Source organism: Macrobrachium nipponense, chromosome 15 (assembly GCF_015104395.2).
Source record: "Macrobrachium nipponense isolate FS-2020 chromosome 15, ASM1510439v2, whole genome shotgun sequence".
NCBI classification, from domain to species: Eukaryota; Metazoa; Arthropoda; class Malacostraca; order Decapoda; family Palaemonidae; genus Macrobrachium; species Macrobrachium nipponense.
Genome location: NC_087208.1, coordinates 63,250,791 through 63,268,751, shown reverse-complemented (window position 1 = coordinate 63,268,751; position 17,961 = coordinate 63,250,791). Strand labels below are relative to the sequence as shown.

At 41.8% G+C, this 17,961-nt stretch overlaps 1 protein-coding gene across 2 annotated transcripts in view; it reads left to right on the top strand.

Annotated features, from left to right (window-relative positions):
- The window catches only part of LOC135195015 (putative uncharacterized protein DDB_G0282129), a 67,801-nt gene that overhangs the window by 14,795 nt on the left and 35,045 nt on the right, over positions 1–17,961 (top strand). Inside the window, exon 5 of one of the 2 annotated variants that reach the window (XM_064221295.1) lies at positions 7,223–7,405. In XM_064221295.1, the coding sequence (XP_064077365.1) occupies positions 7,223–7,405 (183 nt within the window). Of the gene's footprint in view, positions 1–7,222; positions 7,412–17,961 lie in introns of both variants that reach the window. The other variant, XM_064221294.1, reaches the window with a different exon arrangement.

Here is a 17,961-nt window from a genome sequence, read left to right as displayed (position 1 = left end):
ACTTACTTTTTTGTGGATCCCAAATACTACGTATATCCCGGAAAATTAACAAATCGCGAATTTTATCATAGAGCAAGATTCACTAATTACTGTGTTTTCTTCTTCTTTTCATAACTAAATGATTTTTAGGATACACTCATTTACAAATGTTCAAATACTATGAATATAAATAGCAAATTTCTCTCTCTCTCTCTCTCTCTCTTTTATCACTTGCAGAAAAAACTATAATACTGATCTATTATTTATTATCGTAATAAAAGAACAAAAAGGTCTTTTATTCTTTCTGTGATTTACGAAACTGCTTCAATACAACTTTTATAGTTGACTCAATGATTATCACATTATAACAGTATAAACAAGAGAATAATCTTGATCAGCTATCCCATGTTTCATTTCTTATCACCATAAAAGTATTTCAAATACAAAATGTTTCATTCATGTATTTCTCGAGCTAAACTAGTAACAGTACGCTCGTCCTAAGCTGGTCTCTCAAGCTATTCAACAGTTACTCTCATCCCAAGCCTCTCTCTCTCTCTCTCTCTCTCTCTCTCTCTCTCTCTCTCTCTCTCTCTCTCTCTCTCTCTCTCTTTCTTTTATCACTTGCAGAAAAAACTATAATACTGATCTATTATTATCGTAAGAAAAGAACAAAAAGGTCTTTTATTCTTTCTGTGATTTACGAAACTGCTTCAATACAACTTTTATAGTTGACTCAATGATTATCACATTATAACAATATACAATAGAATATCTTATCACTATCCATGTTTCATTTCTTATCACCATAAAAATATTTCAAATACAAATTTCATTATGTATTTCTCGAGCTAAATCTCTTTCTTTTATCACTTGCAGAAAAAATTATAATACTGATCTATTATTATCTTAAGAAAAGAACAAAAAGGTCTTTTATTCTTTCTGTGATTTACGAAACTGCTTTATCAATACAACTTTTTATAGTTGACTCAATGATTATCATTATAACAGTATACAAGAGAATATCTTATCACTATCCATGTTTCATTTCTTATCACCATAAAATATTTCAAATACAGATTTCATTATGTATTTCTCGAGCTAAGCTAGTATCAGTACGCTCGTCCGAAGCTGGTCTCTCAAGCTATTCAACAGTTACTCTCATCCCAACGCTCTCTCTCTCTCTCTCTCTCTCTCTCTCTCTCTCTCACAAATATGAATTACTGAATCATAATACCATAAAACTATTATGTACAAAGTTAATGATAATAATAATTCCATTAATAAATTCATTTCTTTTGGCAACTAAATTGTTTTCCAAAATAATTCTTTCGGTAATAAACGTCCATCAGCTGATTCTAAACGTAAACAAAAGACAAAACTAGATTTTTATTGCTGTATTTTGCTGTTTATACATTAATATTATAGTTGGGTGCTGTAATCTTTACAGTAAATCATGTTTTTTTATCATAAATATGTTCATTCACAAAATAGATATACTATGTACTTTTAGTTTGGTGCAGCAGCCAAATCATGAAAATGGAAAGGAATTGTTAGGTAATATACTTTTGTTTGCTGATCTGATGAAGGGGAAACTTGAAGATAGGAAAGAATAACTTTGAAACTGTCTTGAATTTAGTTTAAGGTGATAGTTGAAGACATATTTGGTGCTTGAACTAAAGTAGGCAGTTATAAACATTGAAATAGTGGTCTTGGGTGGGTTAATTATTAAAGTAGGCAGTTAAAAGCAATTTTTAGGGGGGGTATCAGGATAACACAGGTATTTACTTATCACGGGGGGTTCTGGGCCCTATCCCCCGTGATTATCGAGGCCCTACTGTAACATCAAAGATCGAGAAATGATTCTGAACATCTCTCAGTAGTTTAAGAATCACCTCAGGTGATAGCGAGACGGTGTCAGGCATCCGGACAGAGGTACAGATGTCCTGGCACATAATCTAAAAGAATTGGAAGCAATTTGGTTGACTCTCCAGTTCCTCGAAGAACGAGTTTTTGGCCGAGTGGTTCAGATCAACTTGGACAATTCCACAGCTCTCTCACATCTCAAGAAGAGAGAGCCGGTGATGGGCGCAGGCACGGAACGTATCGATTCTCCAGAGGTTCGCTGCACAATTGAAGCATGTCCGTGCAAAGCTTCTCGATCGACGGCAGCAACTACTGACGTCTGAGTAATCTTCGCTTAGAAGTATGTCGAAAGTTGTGGAGACTTTGGGGACGTACTTTCATAGATCCCTTCGCAATGTTGAAGACGAAGAAGCTTCCTCTAGGCTGCTTCCTTATTCTTGATCCGAGATCGGTAGTAATAGACGCCATCCTATAGTATGGAATGGGGATAGATGTTTAGTCTCGTTCCCCCTATTCAAGCTCATAGGAGATGTAGTAAGATAATTGTTGGCATCAGAAAGAGAGAGAATGAAGCTGATCTCCTCATGTTCGCCTTCGAGAGGCTGGATTCACAGAGGTCACGTCCTTCCTAGTGCACTTTCCAAGGACCCTTCTCGAGAAGTCGGTCTACTCTAAATAGCCTCACTTCGAGAGGTACCTCAAAATCTATCTATCCGCTCTGAGTCGACTGCGTTCAGACTGTCAAGAAGTTGACCGGAATAAGAGGATTTTCAAGACTAATGGCTAGTGTCTTTACCAAGGCAAAGCAGTTCTGCCTATCTTGCATTGTACCAATCGGAGTGGGCCGTTTCTGGAGATAGTGCAGGAAGAATGGCTTTTCCTCCACCTCGACCTCTGTGAATTACATTACCTCTTCCCTTTCCATCTGAAGAATGGGATAAGCTAGCAGTCTCAACTACGTATTGTAGAATACGGAAGTAGGTTGTTGACGGCCTTTAAGCTCAGTGATTTGGATCTGTCAGACAACAAAGCCCTTCCCGATCTTTGAGGTCTGTGGAAATCTTGAAATTGTCTAGATCGAAGCTTCCGGCATGGAACTTAGGCGTAGTCTGAAGTTCCTGAGGTCAAAAAATTTCGAACATCTCCTTTCTGTAAACTTTTTGCACGTGACCAGAAAGGCTAATTTTCTAACCACTCTAGATAAGGCAAAGAGGGTTAGTGAGGTTTAAGCCATCATCAGAGGTTTTGACTTTAGAGGACATAATGCGGTGTGTTCTCTAAGCCTTTTGTTCTTGCTAAGAATGAAAACCTGTCTAACTCTTGGCCCAGAAGCTTGGAAATCAAGGGGATGGCATAGATTATTGGGCAAGAGACAGAGAGAGTCCTGTGACGTTTTATCTAGTACGTTTTATCTAGTTAAAACTAAAGAAAGTTGAGTCCTTCGGACAATCTGCGGTGTTTCGTAAAAAGACCAGACTTGCCCAGGTCGAAGAACACCCTGGCGTTATTGTTGAGGAGTTCTTTCAAAGAAGCTCATTCGTCATGTTTGGACAAAGATTTGAAATCTTTTAACTGAATGTTCACGAGGTGAGGGCGCGGCCTCGGAAGCATTTCAACAGAGCATGGCACTCAGTAACATCCTGAGTGCCACGTTTTAGCGAAGCAACTTTGTGTTCACTTCACAATACCTGTGGGATGTGAAGACGACATATAAGATTTGCTGCTCGCTAGGGCCATAGTTGTCTACAGACACAATCTTGGGGGCAAGAAGTACCACTCATCCTATCCTATAGAAAATGGTTAGGAAGAGCTGTTAATTATATTTATAGGGTCGGCCGCCAGTGGCGGACTTCCCAATCCTTAAGCATTAGTTAAATATCCTTAACTTTGGCTAGGTTGGTCAGGTGGTGATATATATTACTTCTTAGCCCTCATGGTATGGTCAATATGGTCTAGTCACATTGTGGTCACGCTCCCGTTGACAGATCATCTAGAACTCACCAGCTACATAGGTCACTACCTTGCTGGAGACTAGTAAAGCAGTAGCAGACTTGGGTGACAGTAATCACGAAGTCAGCTATGCAATGTTTCCTAAAATCCTTTTCTGTCTCTACCTACCTCCAAAGGTGGGATTCAGCTATACATATATCTGCCAGGTAAGTTTCATGAACAAAATGATATTGTTAAGATACAATAAAGTTTGTTCATACTTACCTGGCAGATATATATAATCAAAGTACCCACCCACCTCCCCTCAGGAGACAGTGGGAATAGAAAATCTGATAGAAAATGGGAATGGTTCCTGATACCCGCCTCCCAGCGGTGGGAAGGGTACTAACCACCTGGCCGACCACTGCGTGTGCCGGGAGTTTTGAAATTCTGTCAACTTCGGAGAAATACAGCTATATATATATCTGCCAGGTAAGTATTGTATCTTAACAATATCATTTTTTGTATTTATTAGTCTGCAACTAACCTAGTTGTTGAGGACTATTTTTTCCTTTCTTTTATGTCTGTGTATCCGTCTGCATGTGTGGGGCATACCTTATTGCAGAAAAAAAGAGGCTAGGCCATAATACAGTGGAACCTCGACATACGAAAGTTCCTACCTATGAAAAATCCAAGTTACGAAAGCAAAGATGAATTTGCCTCTGCATACGAAAATAATTCAGTTTGCGAAAGGGTAAAGTCCGAGATTCGCCTGGACCACCGAGAACAATTTTAAAGCTCGCGCGCCGCCAACTGAGTAGACTCGCCACCATCCTCCCACTCTCCTATTGGTTCCTGATGCTAGTCACCGCCATAAGATTCTGCTCTCCTATTGGTCAGCATCATGCCTCTATGTAAAGGCGTTCCTTGACCATTTTTTGCGGCAGCGTTATCGTAAACACTGGAATTCGTTCGTTCACATATATTTCGTTTGTTAACGTAAATTCGTGTTAGTGATTTTGCTTTCGTTGTACTGTTAGTTACTTTATCGTGTTGTGTGTGAACTTAATTACTTACGTTATTAGCTATGGGTCCCAAGAATGTTGCTGAAGTTCACGGAAAGAAGAGGATGCTTTCTATGGAGAACGAAGATGGAGATAATCAGGAAGTGTTAATGTTTTCTGCCATTTGTTAATGTGTTTCGTAAAGTTTAGTGTAAATGTTTTCTGCCATTTTTTAATGTTTCATAAAGTTAAATGTTCATGTTTTCTGCCATTTGTCCTCCTCCAATGTTGCCACTTTCGGAGATCGCCTCACTCGAAAGGTAAGGTTCCACATTTTACTACATATGTACGTACATGTGCGTAAAATATTTCTTGTACCATGTACACTAATACACTTTATTTACAGGTACATACTACAATAAAGGTTATGTTAGGTATTGAATGGTCCAAATTGTTGCATTTGATTGTTTATTGGTCAATTTAGCTTTATTATAAAATTTACTGGGGTGTTTTTTGTAGGGCTTGGAACGAATTAGGCAAATTACATGTAAAACGTAGTTCAAGATACGAAAAAATCAGGTTACGAAGGCTGCTTTGGAACGGATTAATTTCGTATCCTGAGGCACTACTGTACTCATCAAAACATTAGGCTGTGGTTCAAATAGCAAAAGTTACTAATATGTACAGCTTGTCACTAACTTATGAAAGTTACTAATAAGTACAGTGTGTCACCAACTTATGGCAGATTCGATTTTATGGCACTTTTCCAGCACCTTTAATGGCTTTTTACAATCTACTGTGGTGGTTGGACGACAATCTGACTGTGGGGATGCCCATCAATTTACCCCCTCCGGAACTTTTACCGTTCTCAAACTCTTCTTCCGAAGGTTAGAGAGCTCATCTAGAGGACCTACTGACCTCCAGGAAGTGGAGTCAGCAGGACAATCAACTCCACATGAATGTGCTGGAGATGAAGACAGCATTCCTGGCACTAAAGTAGTTTCAGGAGAGGGTGACGGGGCACTCTGTTGTACTGATGTTGGACAACACAACGGTAGTAGCGTGTGTGAACAAGCTGGGGTGACTGTTGTCTCACCAACTTATCTAATAACAGTCCAGTTACATCAGTGGGCCATAGACAACTCAGCAAGACTTGTTGGCCAGGTACATTACAGGCAAAAGGAATGTGGTGGCTGATAAATTAAGCAGAGAGACAGATTCTGGGAACAGAGTGGTTTCTGCATCAGGAGATTGTGGACAGGCTGTTTTGCTTGTGGGGAAGACCAGTGATAGACATATTTGCTGCAAGATTGAACAGGAAGCTACAGGTCTTTTGTTCAGTAGTCCCAGACACGTTCACAGTAGTGGAGGACGCTCTGCAACATCCATAGGACAACCTGGATGTGTATGCGTTTCCTCTGTTTTGCCTGATTCGCCATGTCCTCAACAGAGTGATGAGGCCCCATAATCTCAAGTTGACTGATAGCTCATTTATGGCCCCAAGCAGAATGGTTTCTAGATCTGCTGTTGCTGCTTTCAGAGGTACTGAGAGAGATATCTCCCTGGCACAATCTACTTTGTCAACCTTATGTGGAGAGTATCATTTGTTGACCATCCCTATCTCTTCATGGGTGGAGGATATCAAGTGTCTTTGTGAGTGAGAGGCTTAGTTCTGCTTATGATGGACGTGGTTATAACTGCATCTTGGGTGATATCTATGCTAATTAAGAGCTTTGAGCAGTCGTGTTCCCCCAGAGTGTTAATGTCTCCCAGTTGGATTTTGACTCTAGTGCTGACTAGCCTTACTTGAGTCCCCTATGGTCTGTTGGAAGAATAACTGAGACATCACGAGGCCCAACTTGGGTTGGTGGCTGTTCCACCTAACTTGTGACAGAGGACAGATGCCGTCAGTTCCTTGCATTTACAGTTCTATTTAATTTTTTACCATTTTCCAACTGGCACTAAAAGATTTATCTTAATGTTAAGACCACGGGTTTGTTAGTTATGAAAAAATGCAAATTATTTTTAAAAATTGTCCTTTTATATTTAAAACAATGCATTATATCCTATATCATATATCAGAGGCAATTGTATTTCGAGGATTTCATTACTGGTTTCCTCAATATTTTTATAAAGTTTATTACAGTAGATGTAATTGTATTCATGTATAATTTTCTTTTCTTTGAGGTAAATAATAGATTTTGAAATCCTCTTTTAATGTTCTTTTTTGGTATTAAGTTTTAGTGTTACATTAGTTACTACAGAATGATTAAGCATATATGTTGTAGTATTTGTATTTATATTCAAACATATGTTTCATAGAATAAAATTTCTTTGGTGATAGTTCCTTGCCAGTCCTTTGGTAACTCAGCTGTTGTACACTTGCCTGTGGTCAATTTATTAGGGGGATAGTATACAGTGCTATATTAATTTTTTTTTCTCCACAGGTGGTCTCTGCGAGAACGATAGGACCTCCCTGCAATTGCCCTTTGAAGTGCTGGGAACGAATGGGCTCAAAAATTTTAGAAATTTTTAATAATTTCTGGGATTTAGGAGATTTTAATCTGCAAAACAGTTACCTTTTTACCTGTCTAAAACTCTGCGATGTGAAGCGTCGGTACACGAAGAAGGTAAATGTAAGGCAATATCAAGATCTTATTTTTATTTTAGTCTTGTAAAAGTTGCTGCATAAGGATGGTATACAGTTAATGAAGGTTTGCTCATAACAACCCGATTAATCATGTTATGCCAACTTAGTCCACAATAACCTCACAGACTCACAGTTTAATGTCCACACACCAGGAAGAGCTCTCTCTTGTGATACCAGATTCATCACATGAACCTTTAGGCACCCATCCACCACCCACCACATATTTTGCAAAGGTTTTCTTCAGCTAGTTTTATGGGTTGTACCATAATTTAACTTTATTTTATTTTATTGGTAGTCTATTTTAGCATTTTTCACTTCACTAATGTTTGTAGGTTAAGAAGTTCTCCAGTTCACTTCCTGCACATTTCTGTTTCACATATATCATGCTCCTAAACCAGAGCTTAGTGGGTGTTCAGTGATTGTTCAGTGTACTGAAACTTTTTATGCATTTATACTTCATAGGTGACAACACGACAAGTGAAATGTTCCTATAGCACTCATTTCTAAGGTATAAATATTGCTAAATATACAAGAGAAAAAGCTATATGGATTATGCCAGGATATTCCTGGCTCGCTCACCACTATATAGGGTGTCGGTATAAAACTGGGGCGAGTGAAACCACTACCAGAGGTCCTTTTGCCAATTGGTCTTCTCCTTTCTCAATATCCCTCGTTCCTACGAGGTGCCGTTCTACATCCAACTACCGCCCTCTACTGCTACAACTAGCGCCCCCTCTGACATTCCTTTTATAGCACTTGTTCATGCTTCACATGTTAAAATTTTTGGAAGCATTTATCTTGTGTTTTTACGATTTCTGAACGTCAGGAAACTCCCGTATTTAAGTTGAGTACTGCAATTATCATATTTGTTCTTGGCAGGGTAGCGATGTTAGTTATAAGCATGTTTAGGCGTTTGTTATCTATCGGGAGCCTCGTATAACGCCGCTCCCGAGTCAGCCATTACATGCATCGCTACCCGCGAACTTTCACAACATTCAGAACGACTTTCGATTAGTCTTCCATACTAATCGTAGTCGCGTTCATGTTGATATTAGCATTACTCAAGAATTTACGAGTTTATATATAGATAACCTGACGTTATATGATATGATCTGACGTGAGGGCTATCCTGGCCTACCTGTCCAGGCCTCATTGGCTTAGAAGGTAGGCTAGGGTGGGGATCCCTATTATCCTGCCCTTTCGGCTGACTCCCCAACCAATGCGTCGGCTGGGTGACGTCCCCCTTTTCTCTTTTTACTATGGTGGACCTCGCAAATAAGGAGGCTACCTCATTCACCTGTCCAGGTCGAAATCCGATTTTGGAAGGTACCATGGCCCTTATCGTGGCCTCTGTATGGGTCCTTGAGCCTCCTTAGCCTACCTATCCAGATTATGATTAAAATTCCGTTTTTGGAGGGTTAGGCTAGCTGCTCAGAGCCACTCTGGCTGACCTGACCAGATCGTTCCGATCTTGCGAAGGTTAGGCTAGCTGCTCGTTTGGACCGTATACGTCTTCCTTCCTCCTCCTCCTCCCTCTCCCCTGTCCCTTCTCACGTCAGGACTATTATATGATGCTTATTATCATTGTATTTATCATATTATGGTATTTATCCAGTGGACAGTTGGCCTATAGGCCGGCTGTCCTTGATATCGGTTGGATCACGACTTCTCGGAAGGTGTCCCACCTGGCCGGTCGTAGTGTCCAACTGATTGAGAGTGGGCCACCCCTCCTGACGACCTCCCTCCCCCCATCCCACCTTGGTGGGGTGACACAGCTCGCCATACGCTACCTCTAGGCAGCCTAACCGAGCCTTACCCTCTCTAGTGGGGGGAGGGTAGGGAGTACAGTCGAGGGAGTGGTACACCTCGCCATGCTCTCAGGGGGTGGCAGTGGGTTTCCACCCGGGCGAGCCTTGGTTGGCCACCTGGCTTGTCTGGACGGTATAGGCCGCATGCTACCACATTCTCGCCTTTCCTATCCCCAGTTCCCTATCCCTTGCTTCCTCCCCGCCCCAGCGGGACCGGGTCCGGCTAAGAGTTCGTTCCTGTTATAAATATACAGTTACCATCCGAGTTACGACCTAGATCCGTTCCGACCAACAGGTCGTATGTCAGAATGGCCGTTAGTCGAAAATACCAGCCAAAATGGCCGACACGTGGATTATAAGTACTCGGTTAAAGTGGAAGATTATACTGTACTCGAGGACATATGATATGAATGTGTTGCCATTTTTAAGTAACTTTTTCTGTTGAAAATAATATTATTGTGTATATACAAGCGTTTATTTATCATTTTTTTATGCCCTTTTAGTTTCACTTTTATAATTTTATCATATATTTCTGTTGAATAATATTACTGTACATATGTATATACGCTGTTTATTTATAATTTTTATGCCTTTTAGTTTCACTTTTATCATACTTTTTCTGTTGAATAATATTACTGTTGTACTATACGTACAAGCTGTTTATGTATTTATCATTTTTATGCCTTTTAGTTTCACTTTTATCATTTTATCATAGAGATATTTTTAATATTATTACTGTAGGTGCAATGTATTTAGCTTTTTTTTTCAGTTGCTTAGTTGATATACTACGTACATACATCTTAATATAATATGGTTTTAGAAATAAAATATTTATTACTGCAGTTGAATTTATTATACAAAATACAAATAAAGATCAAAATACGAAAATAGAAAAGTTACAGTTCAAAAATAGAACATACAGTACTGTAGTACAAAATAGAAAATACATATGCATGTAAAAAATAAGCAAAACAACACTCAAAATTAATGTTCACTGGTGCTTGGTTCGACGTCATCAACACTTTCTTCATACGCACGGTCGAAAGAAAGATCAGCTGTTAAGTCAGGCGAGGCAGAAGGGGATGGGGAAGGGGTGGTTACTGCGCTGGCCGATGTAGGGGGGAGGGGGTGGCTTCGATGCTGGATGAGGCGGGCTTTTGTGTTCGTTTGACAAACATGCTAAGTGTCGTTTGGATCTTCTGCTTTTTCTTTTCATCGTAGATTTCTTTGTATGGCCTCATTACTTCTTGCATAGATCTCTCTATCCGGGCAAACCGTTCAACATTCGGATCCATTCCTTCCAATTTATGCAGCATTGTATTAAGCATTTGTATGGCTTCCGATAATCCCTTTACAGTAAACTTTCGTTCGGGCTCCTCCTCTTCTACAACTTCCTTTTCTTCCTCTCTTCTTTCTTCTTCAGCTTTCCTTTCTTCTTCTATTGCTAACAGTTCTTCATTTGTTAATTCCTCAGGTTCTTCACTTATCAGTTCTTCAATTTCTTCTTCATCACATCCTAACTCAAGTTGCTTTGCCAAGCTAACAATTTTTCCTCGGACGTTGCTTAATTCCTCTTCGTTATCGAAGCCAACAAAATCTCTGAGGAAGCGTTTGCAGCAGTGTTTCCAAATACCACTCATACATTTTTCTGTCACCAAATCCCAAGCTTTAGCGACATGCTTGATACAATGGTAAATGTTGTATGATTTCCAATAATCCCGCAAAGTCAGCTCAGGGTTTTCATCCATAGCTTCGATGGCTTGGTCAAAGGAAATTCTTACGTAGTGCGCCTGGAACGTAGAAATCGCACCCTGGTCCATGGGTTGGATTAGGGGGGTGGTATTAGGGGGAAGGAAGACAAGCGCACGTTAGGATGAAGATCATCCAAGTGCGTCGGGTGGCCAGGCGCATTGTCAAGCACTAATAAAATCTTAAACGGAATGCCCTTATCGCTACAATATTGACGTGCCTCGGGTACAAAACAGTTTAAAAACCAATCTTCAAACAGTGCTAGCGTCATCCAGGCCTTTCTGTTACTTCGGTAATAAACGGGAAGGGCATGTTTGTTCACATTCTTCAGTGCACGTGGGTTTTCTGAAAGCGCAATCAAAAAAGGTTTTAATTTATGTCCTGCGATGTTTCCACCGAACTATAGCGTGAATCTTTACTTTGATTGCCTTGTGCCTGGTGCACTCGCGAATTCTTTGCTTATGTACGTGCCTTTCGGCATCTTTTTCCAAAACAAGGCAGTTTCGTCCACATTAAAAATCTGTTCAGGCAAATATCCTTCTTTCACAATTAGTTTATCAAATTCTTCAACGAATGCCTTAGCAGCAGGCGCATCACTGCTAGCAGCCTCGCCTTTCGTCAGAACATGGTGCACTTGTACCGATCTCGGAATCGACGAAACCACCCATCACTCGCTATAAACTCCCAACGAAGGCATATTCTTCACCTCCTTTCTCTTTTAACATTTTAAATAAACTTGTTGCCTTGCTTTGCACTGCTCGCAACATCACTTGCACATTTCTTTGTCTATTATCTTCCAGCCACGTAAATAACAACTTTTGCCATGTCCCTGCTATCGGTCCTTCACGCTGTTTGGTGATAATAGTTGACTTGATTGGGGCTGCTCCTTTCACTGCGTCCTTAATCCTTTCCTTGTCCTTTAGAATGGTGGAGACCGTGGAGTGGGAGAGATGGAGACTTCTGCTTATACAATTAACTTTCATCCCACCTTCATATTTCTTGATTACGTCCATCTTCATCTCCAACGTCAGTGCCTTCCTAGCTTTCTTGGCAGAATTGCATTCTGATGAGTCAGACTTTCTCTTAGGGGCCATGGCAAAGGTGTAATGAAAAAAATGTTCCTGCTACAATGTTACAGTACTGCTACAATGTCTAGACAGTGAGTGAGGTGGTTGGGATGAGTGTCTGGGATGCTGTGCTGCCGGCGCCGTCGTAACTGTCATACCGCGCCGCACGCACTACGCTACCGCGCTGCCAAACAGTAAACGCCGCCAAATATAAAAAAATAGACCCCTGTCGGACACTGTCGTAAGTACGGGGGCTGTGACGTACTCGCGCAGGTCGTAACTCGGATGGTCACTGTAAAATATAATAGTTACGATCCCTTATATGATTAGATTCAGGCCTAGGTTTTACCTAATTCCGTGTTTCAATCCCATGAACTGGACCCGGAGGTAGTAGGATAGCTTTTGTTGGGAACTGGGCCCGGAATGTGCGTTTAATTTAGCTTAATTTAGCTTTAGCTTATGTTAAGTATGCTTCCGGTCCATTTACCACGACGGGCATTCCACCCTGCCGGGTATTCTAGGACCGAAGCACGGTGTTCCCCTTCCCCAGCTCCTTCCCCGGTTCTACATTCTTGTTTGTAGTACTTCTGTTTCCCCACTCTGGTGGCGGCGGACAGTGGGCTAAGAGAGGCGATCCTAGCCTTCTAGGAAACGCCTCCCTGGTGCCAGCGGACTCTGTTTGTACCAAGCCTATCTTACTATAAGAAATTATGAGAAGAATGAATAACAAGGGCCTGGAGCGGTCGGGAAATATGAATGCCTTGATTTGTAGTAAGACACGCTCCGCCGGAATCAACTCCGGCGGCAATAATATAGAAATTCATGCTCCGCCGGATGGGTCTATACAGTGATACTCATGTATGTATCATTTTATCTTACAGATGGTACGCTGTCAGCAGACGTGCGGGCATGAAGTATGCCGCTCCCATGCTGGATGGACAGTCCAAGTGGACTACTTGCTGGTATGGAACCCGGACGGGAGCAAAGTTTGTTACAACTTGGTAACAGATCTCACTACCGAGTCGGTAGGTACCATCCCATTAGATGATATATGGATCTCACCTGTGATTCAGTAAGTATCATCCAGTTAACTGATACATTTAAAATCATATGGACTTATATTGATTTACATGAGTTTTATAATAGGATAAGTCCTGACTTAATACCTACTTCCGGCTTCCCAGGCCCTCAAGACGTCCTCCCTTGCAACCCTCAAGATCTGGGTCGGCGGTTTCGGGCGTAACGTCAAGTCCAAGCAGCCCTACATCCTGTCTGAGGATATGTGCGCGCTCCTATACCCGAATGCCAAGATCTTGGCAGCGGTAGTGCGGACTTGGCGGCTCCCGTCATCGCCAGGATCCGGGAGGAGACCCAGGTCCTGCTCGAAGAGCTGAAGTGATTGGGCGAGAGGGTCGTGGAAGAAGTTGCTGCGATCAATTTGGACTTGGAGCCGATGGTCGTCGACACCCAAGGACAAGATAGGGAGGTAAGTAAGGCAGGTGGCGCCTGGCCTAAAGTCCTAACCTTTAGTCCGGCGCAATCTGCTTCTTCTTCCTCTATTTCTTTCCAGAGGTTTACCGTGAAGTCCACGACTAGAGACAAGCCGTGTCCGGTAACCCCGAAAATAAATCATATCAAAGGCCCTCCCGAAGTCTAACAAGCCTTCCAAACGGCCTAAGCCAAGCTCCGCCAGTACGCCATCAGCTTCTAAGCCGGTGGCGGACTCGGCTAGGGCTACTTCCCCACAGCAATTGTTAAGAGCAAAGGATCGAAAGCTAGGTCTACGAAGCCTAGCTTTGATCCGGCAGCATTCTCTAGTCAACTTATGCAGGAGATGGGGAACTGGGTCCAAACCAAGTTCAAATAAATCTCTTCATACCTTCAAACGTCGTGACAGCCTATTGAGTCCCTGGCGCAGAAATTGCTCAATCAGGAGGGCTTGATGATAGACCTCTTTAGGTCCAGACACCCGCAACAACCATTCGTGGTGCCGGATGCACCGAAACTCCCAGCGTTCTCAAAGATTAACCCATGGCGGTTAGATCTCCATGCCCCATTTTCAGAGGGCATGTTGAATTTTAAGGGATGTGAAACCCGGCGAGTAGAGGATTTTGAATTCTACCCGCCGGATCTCCAGTTCTCCTTCTTGGATAAGTACGTTTGACGGAGGGGAGGAGACATTAGTAAGAGTAGATAAGGTCCCTAAGGAGACCATTATCTACCCAAAGGAACAAGCACAATCAGCTTGGGTCCATACTTTAACGAAAGGGGAGTGTGTCAACACTAAGTTGACACCCCATAAAGGATCTTACACCATGTTCGGGGTAGGGAAACAGACCCGACACCATGCACTACAAAGTGGTGGACCTAACTTTGCAAGCGGCAATGGAGGAAAAGCTGATGCCGCAACTTAGATGGACGGATTTGACTTCTTTGCTTTCCCAGGAGACCAAGAGTACTAGATAGAGGCCCCAGCTACCTTTTCGGAAGGGAAGCCTAACCCTGACTGGGCTTCTACACAGTTTAGTGAGCACCTACTCAGGCTCCCGGACGCCTTAGTAAAGGCGGAATATGAGACAAAATGTAGACTGAGTAGATCTATCAACTCAGTCACAATTACAGAAATGACTTCCCTAGTCTACGCTGAAGAGCCTCTCTTCAAGGTCTTGATGAAGTCATTACTGCATATTCTCCAATGTGATGTTTATGACTTCGCAGTAACTAGAAGGAACTACAGGAAGCACGTCTTAGCTGAGGCTTCCATAAGGCATGAGCCCAACAGACTAATTAAGTCTCCAATTTTGGGAGCAAACTTATTCCCCAAAAAACATAGTGAACAGTGTTCTCGGGGAAGCGGCCAGGGCTGACCAAAACCTTCGAGTCCGCTGGGGGCTCATACCCAAAAAGAAAATTTCGTACCCGCCGGAACACAAGCCAGGGGCAGGAAGAGACCGAGGAAGTTCCAGTCCTTCCAAACCTCACAATCACAAGCAGTGGTACAGGCAGTTCCTGTAACTCAGTTTAACCTACCTTCCACCTCAAGGGCTCAACCTCAACAACAATTTGTTTTGTTGAGCCAACCATCTCAGCCTCAGAGTTCGACCTCGTTCACCTCATCTTCGGCATTCAACCCCTCCTTTGAAACACAAAGGATGTTTCAAGGCTACAAGCAGTTCACCAGGGGTAGCAGAGCCAGAGGCACCTTCTGGCACAGAGCCGGCGGTAGATCCTCCGGCAGAGCCGGGGAAGCATGCCCTCTGCTAACCAGTGAAAATCCCCAGGTAGGAGGAAGGCTGTAACTCTTGCGGACCCGTTGGATATTCAGCAACTGGGCCCACAAAATTAATAACAAAAGGTCTGGGGTGAAGTTGGACAAAAGGGCCTCCTTCACCAACCAGTTTTTACCAAAAACCAACGGCGGACCTAACACATTAGACCAAAGACCTTCTCCAAAAGAAGCTAATAAAAGATGTCAAACGCTTGAAATTTCAAGGACGCTTGTTCAGCGTTCCAAAGAAAGACTCAGACAAGCGGAGAGTAATTCTAGATCTATCTCATCTAAACTCATACATTCAATGTGACAAGTTCAGCATGTTGTCCATCTCGCGGTGCGGACCTTACCTCCCCGTGGGGCCGTCACCACCTCTATAGATCTTACAGACGCTTACTATCATGTTCAGGTAGCAAGGCACTTTCGCCCCTTCCTAGGACTCAAACTAAACATGCAGGCTTATGCCTTAGAGGTCATGCCATTCGGGCTCTATATAGCGCCCAGGATATTTACGAATTTAGCGGAGACAGTAGTTCAAGAACTAAGAACCCAAGGAATAAGGTTAGTAGCCTTCTTAGACGATTGGCTCATCTGAGCCACCAGCGACAAGGAATGTAAGGTGACAGACAAAGTAATAAAATTTCTGGAATATCTAGAATTCCTAGATAAACAGCAAGACGTCCCGCCACACACACACAGGTGGTCAATCCCGCCAGAAAAGCGGAAGGAGATAGCAAAGGCTACAAGACGATTTCTCAAGGGCAAATTAACGCCCCGGAGAAACCAAGAATGAATCTTAGGCTCCCTTCAGGTCGCCTCAGTAACAGATGCCCTATTAAAAGCCAAACTGAAGGATATCAACCTGGTTTGGCAGTCCAGAGCGAACAAGAGATATCGGGACAGAATTTCCTGGATCCCGCCGATATTACGGAAAAGACTCCGCCCGTGGACGAAAGTAAAAAACTTAGCAAAATCAATACCTTTACAATTCCCACCGCCGGCACTAGTGGTTCATACAGACGCCTCTCTAAGCGATTGGGGAGGTTACTCCCAGGACAAAAGATTCAGGGCATGGTCTGTATCATTCCGCCAGCTACATTTCAACGTACTAGAAGATATGGCAGAGTTCTTGACCTTGAAGAAACTCCCTGGCAAAGAAAAACCATATACAGGCAGTCCCCCGGGTTACGACGGGGGTTCCGTTCTTGAGGCGCGTCGTAAGCTGAAAATCGTTGTAAGCCGGAACGACACTTGGAAATATGCCTTAAACTAAGAAAAAGTTAGAGAGACCTTACCTGTGTGACATGCAAGTATTGCATGATGTGTAGTGTGGTTATTTCAATGCCAAAGGATGGTTCTTGAAGGTATAATTCTTTATTAAACTCTTGTGACACTATAAAGCACAATCTTGAAGTACTATTACCAAGTCTTAGTTGACTTTAATATACGTACTTACACTAATATGTAGTACTACACTTAATCCTTAGGTTAGATTATACACTAAACACTATTCACACTGTATAGTGAGTACACTAATCCTTTGGTAGATCCTGGAGTACACTAAAATCCCAGTCTGGTAGCTCTGGAAGGTAAAAGTATAACACAATTAGTACAAAATACTACACAAAGTCCTGAATGCAATATGTAAATTATAGATATCAAGAGTAAAAATGTTAATGTATGTTAATTAATTCCTTACTTTTAGTTTATAATTCCTTACTTTGAGTTATATCAATAGTAAAAAAGTTAATGTATGTGAATTAATTCCTTACTTTTAGTTTAAATTTGTCGTTCAAAACGTAACCCTGGATGCACAAGTCTTATGTGGCCCCATAGCCTACATCATTCAGGGGGTTCTGGAATGTACAAAAAATAATTAGTATGGTCAGTAAGTACTCTATGCAGAGTAAGTTTACACTACAGTAATATGCACCATACAGTGGTTTAAATATCACATATATAACATGTATAAAACTTAGTTAATGTATGTTAATTAATTCCTTACTTTTAGTTTAAAAAATGTCGTTCAACGTAACCCTGGATGCACAAAGTCTTATGTGGCCCCATAGCCTACATCATTCAGGGGGTTCTGGAATGTACAAAAGATAATTTTGTCAGTAAGTACTCTATGCATAGTAAGTTACATACAGTAAATATGCACCATACAGTGGTTTAATATCAACTGGTATGCATGTTGTAAATGATTGGTCTACACCCCGACCCCAGTTCAGGGAAGGGGTGTACGTAATTCGCCATGATGGGACCTTGATCGACTTGATCCCATGCTTTGAAGAAATCTTGGTCAGCTTTTTTTTTAGTATAAAACAACCTTACTTAACTGTATGTTAATTGACTACTATGTATAATTCCTTACCTTTAGTACTGTAGTAGTGTTTACTGTTGTCGTGCTTTTTATGTTATGTAGTAGTAGTAACCCTGGACAGTTTTATGTGGCCCCATAGCCTGCATCATGGAGGGGGTCCTGGTTTTCTGGAATGTACCAAAAAAGTATCAAAGTTAAGTCATGTATGTATGTTTAGTAGTAAGTTACATACAGTAACCATACGTACAGTGGTTTATAACATGTATGTACATAATCAAACTTGGTTGGAAATTCCTGTAAAAAAAAAGTTATGTACGT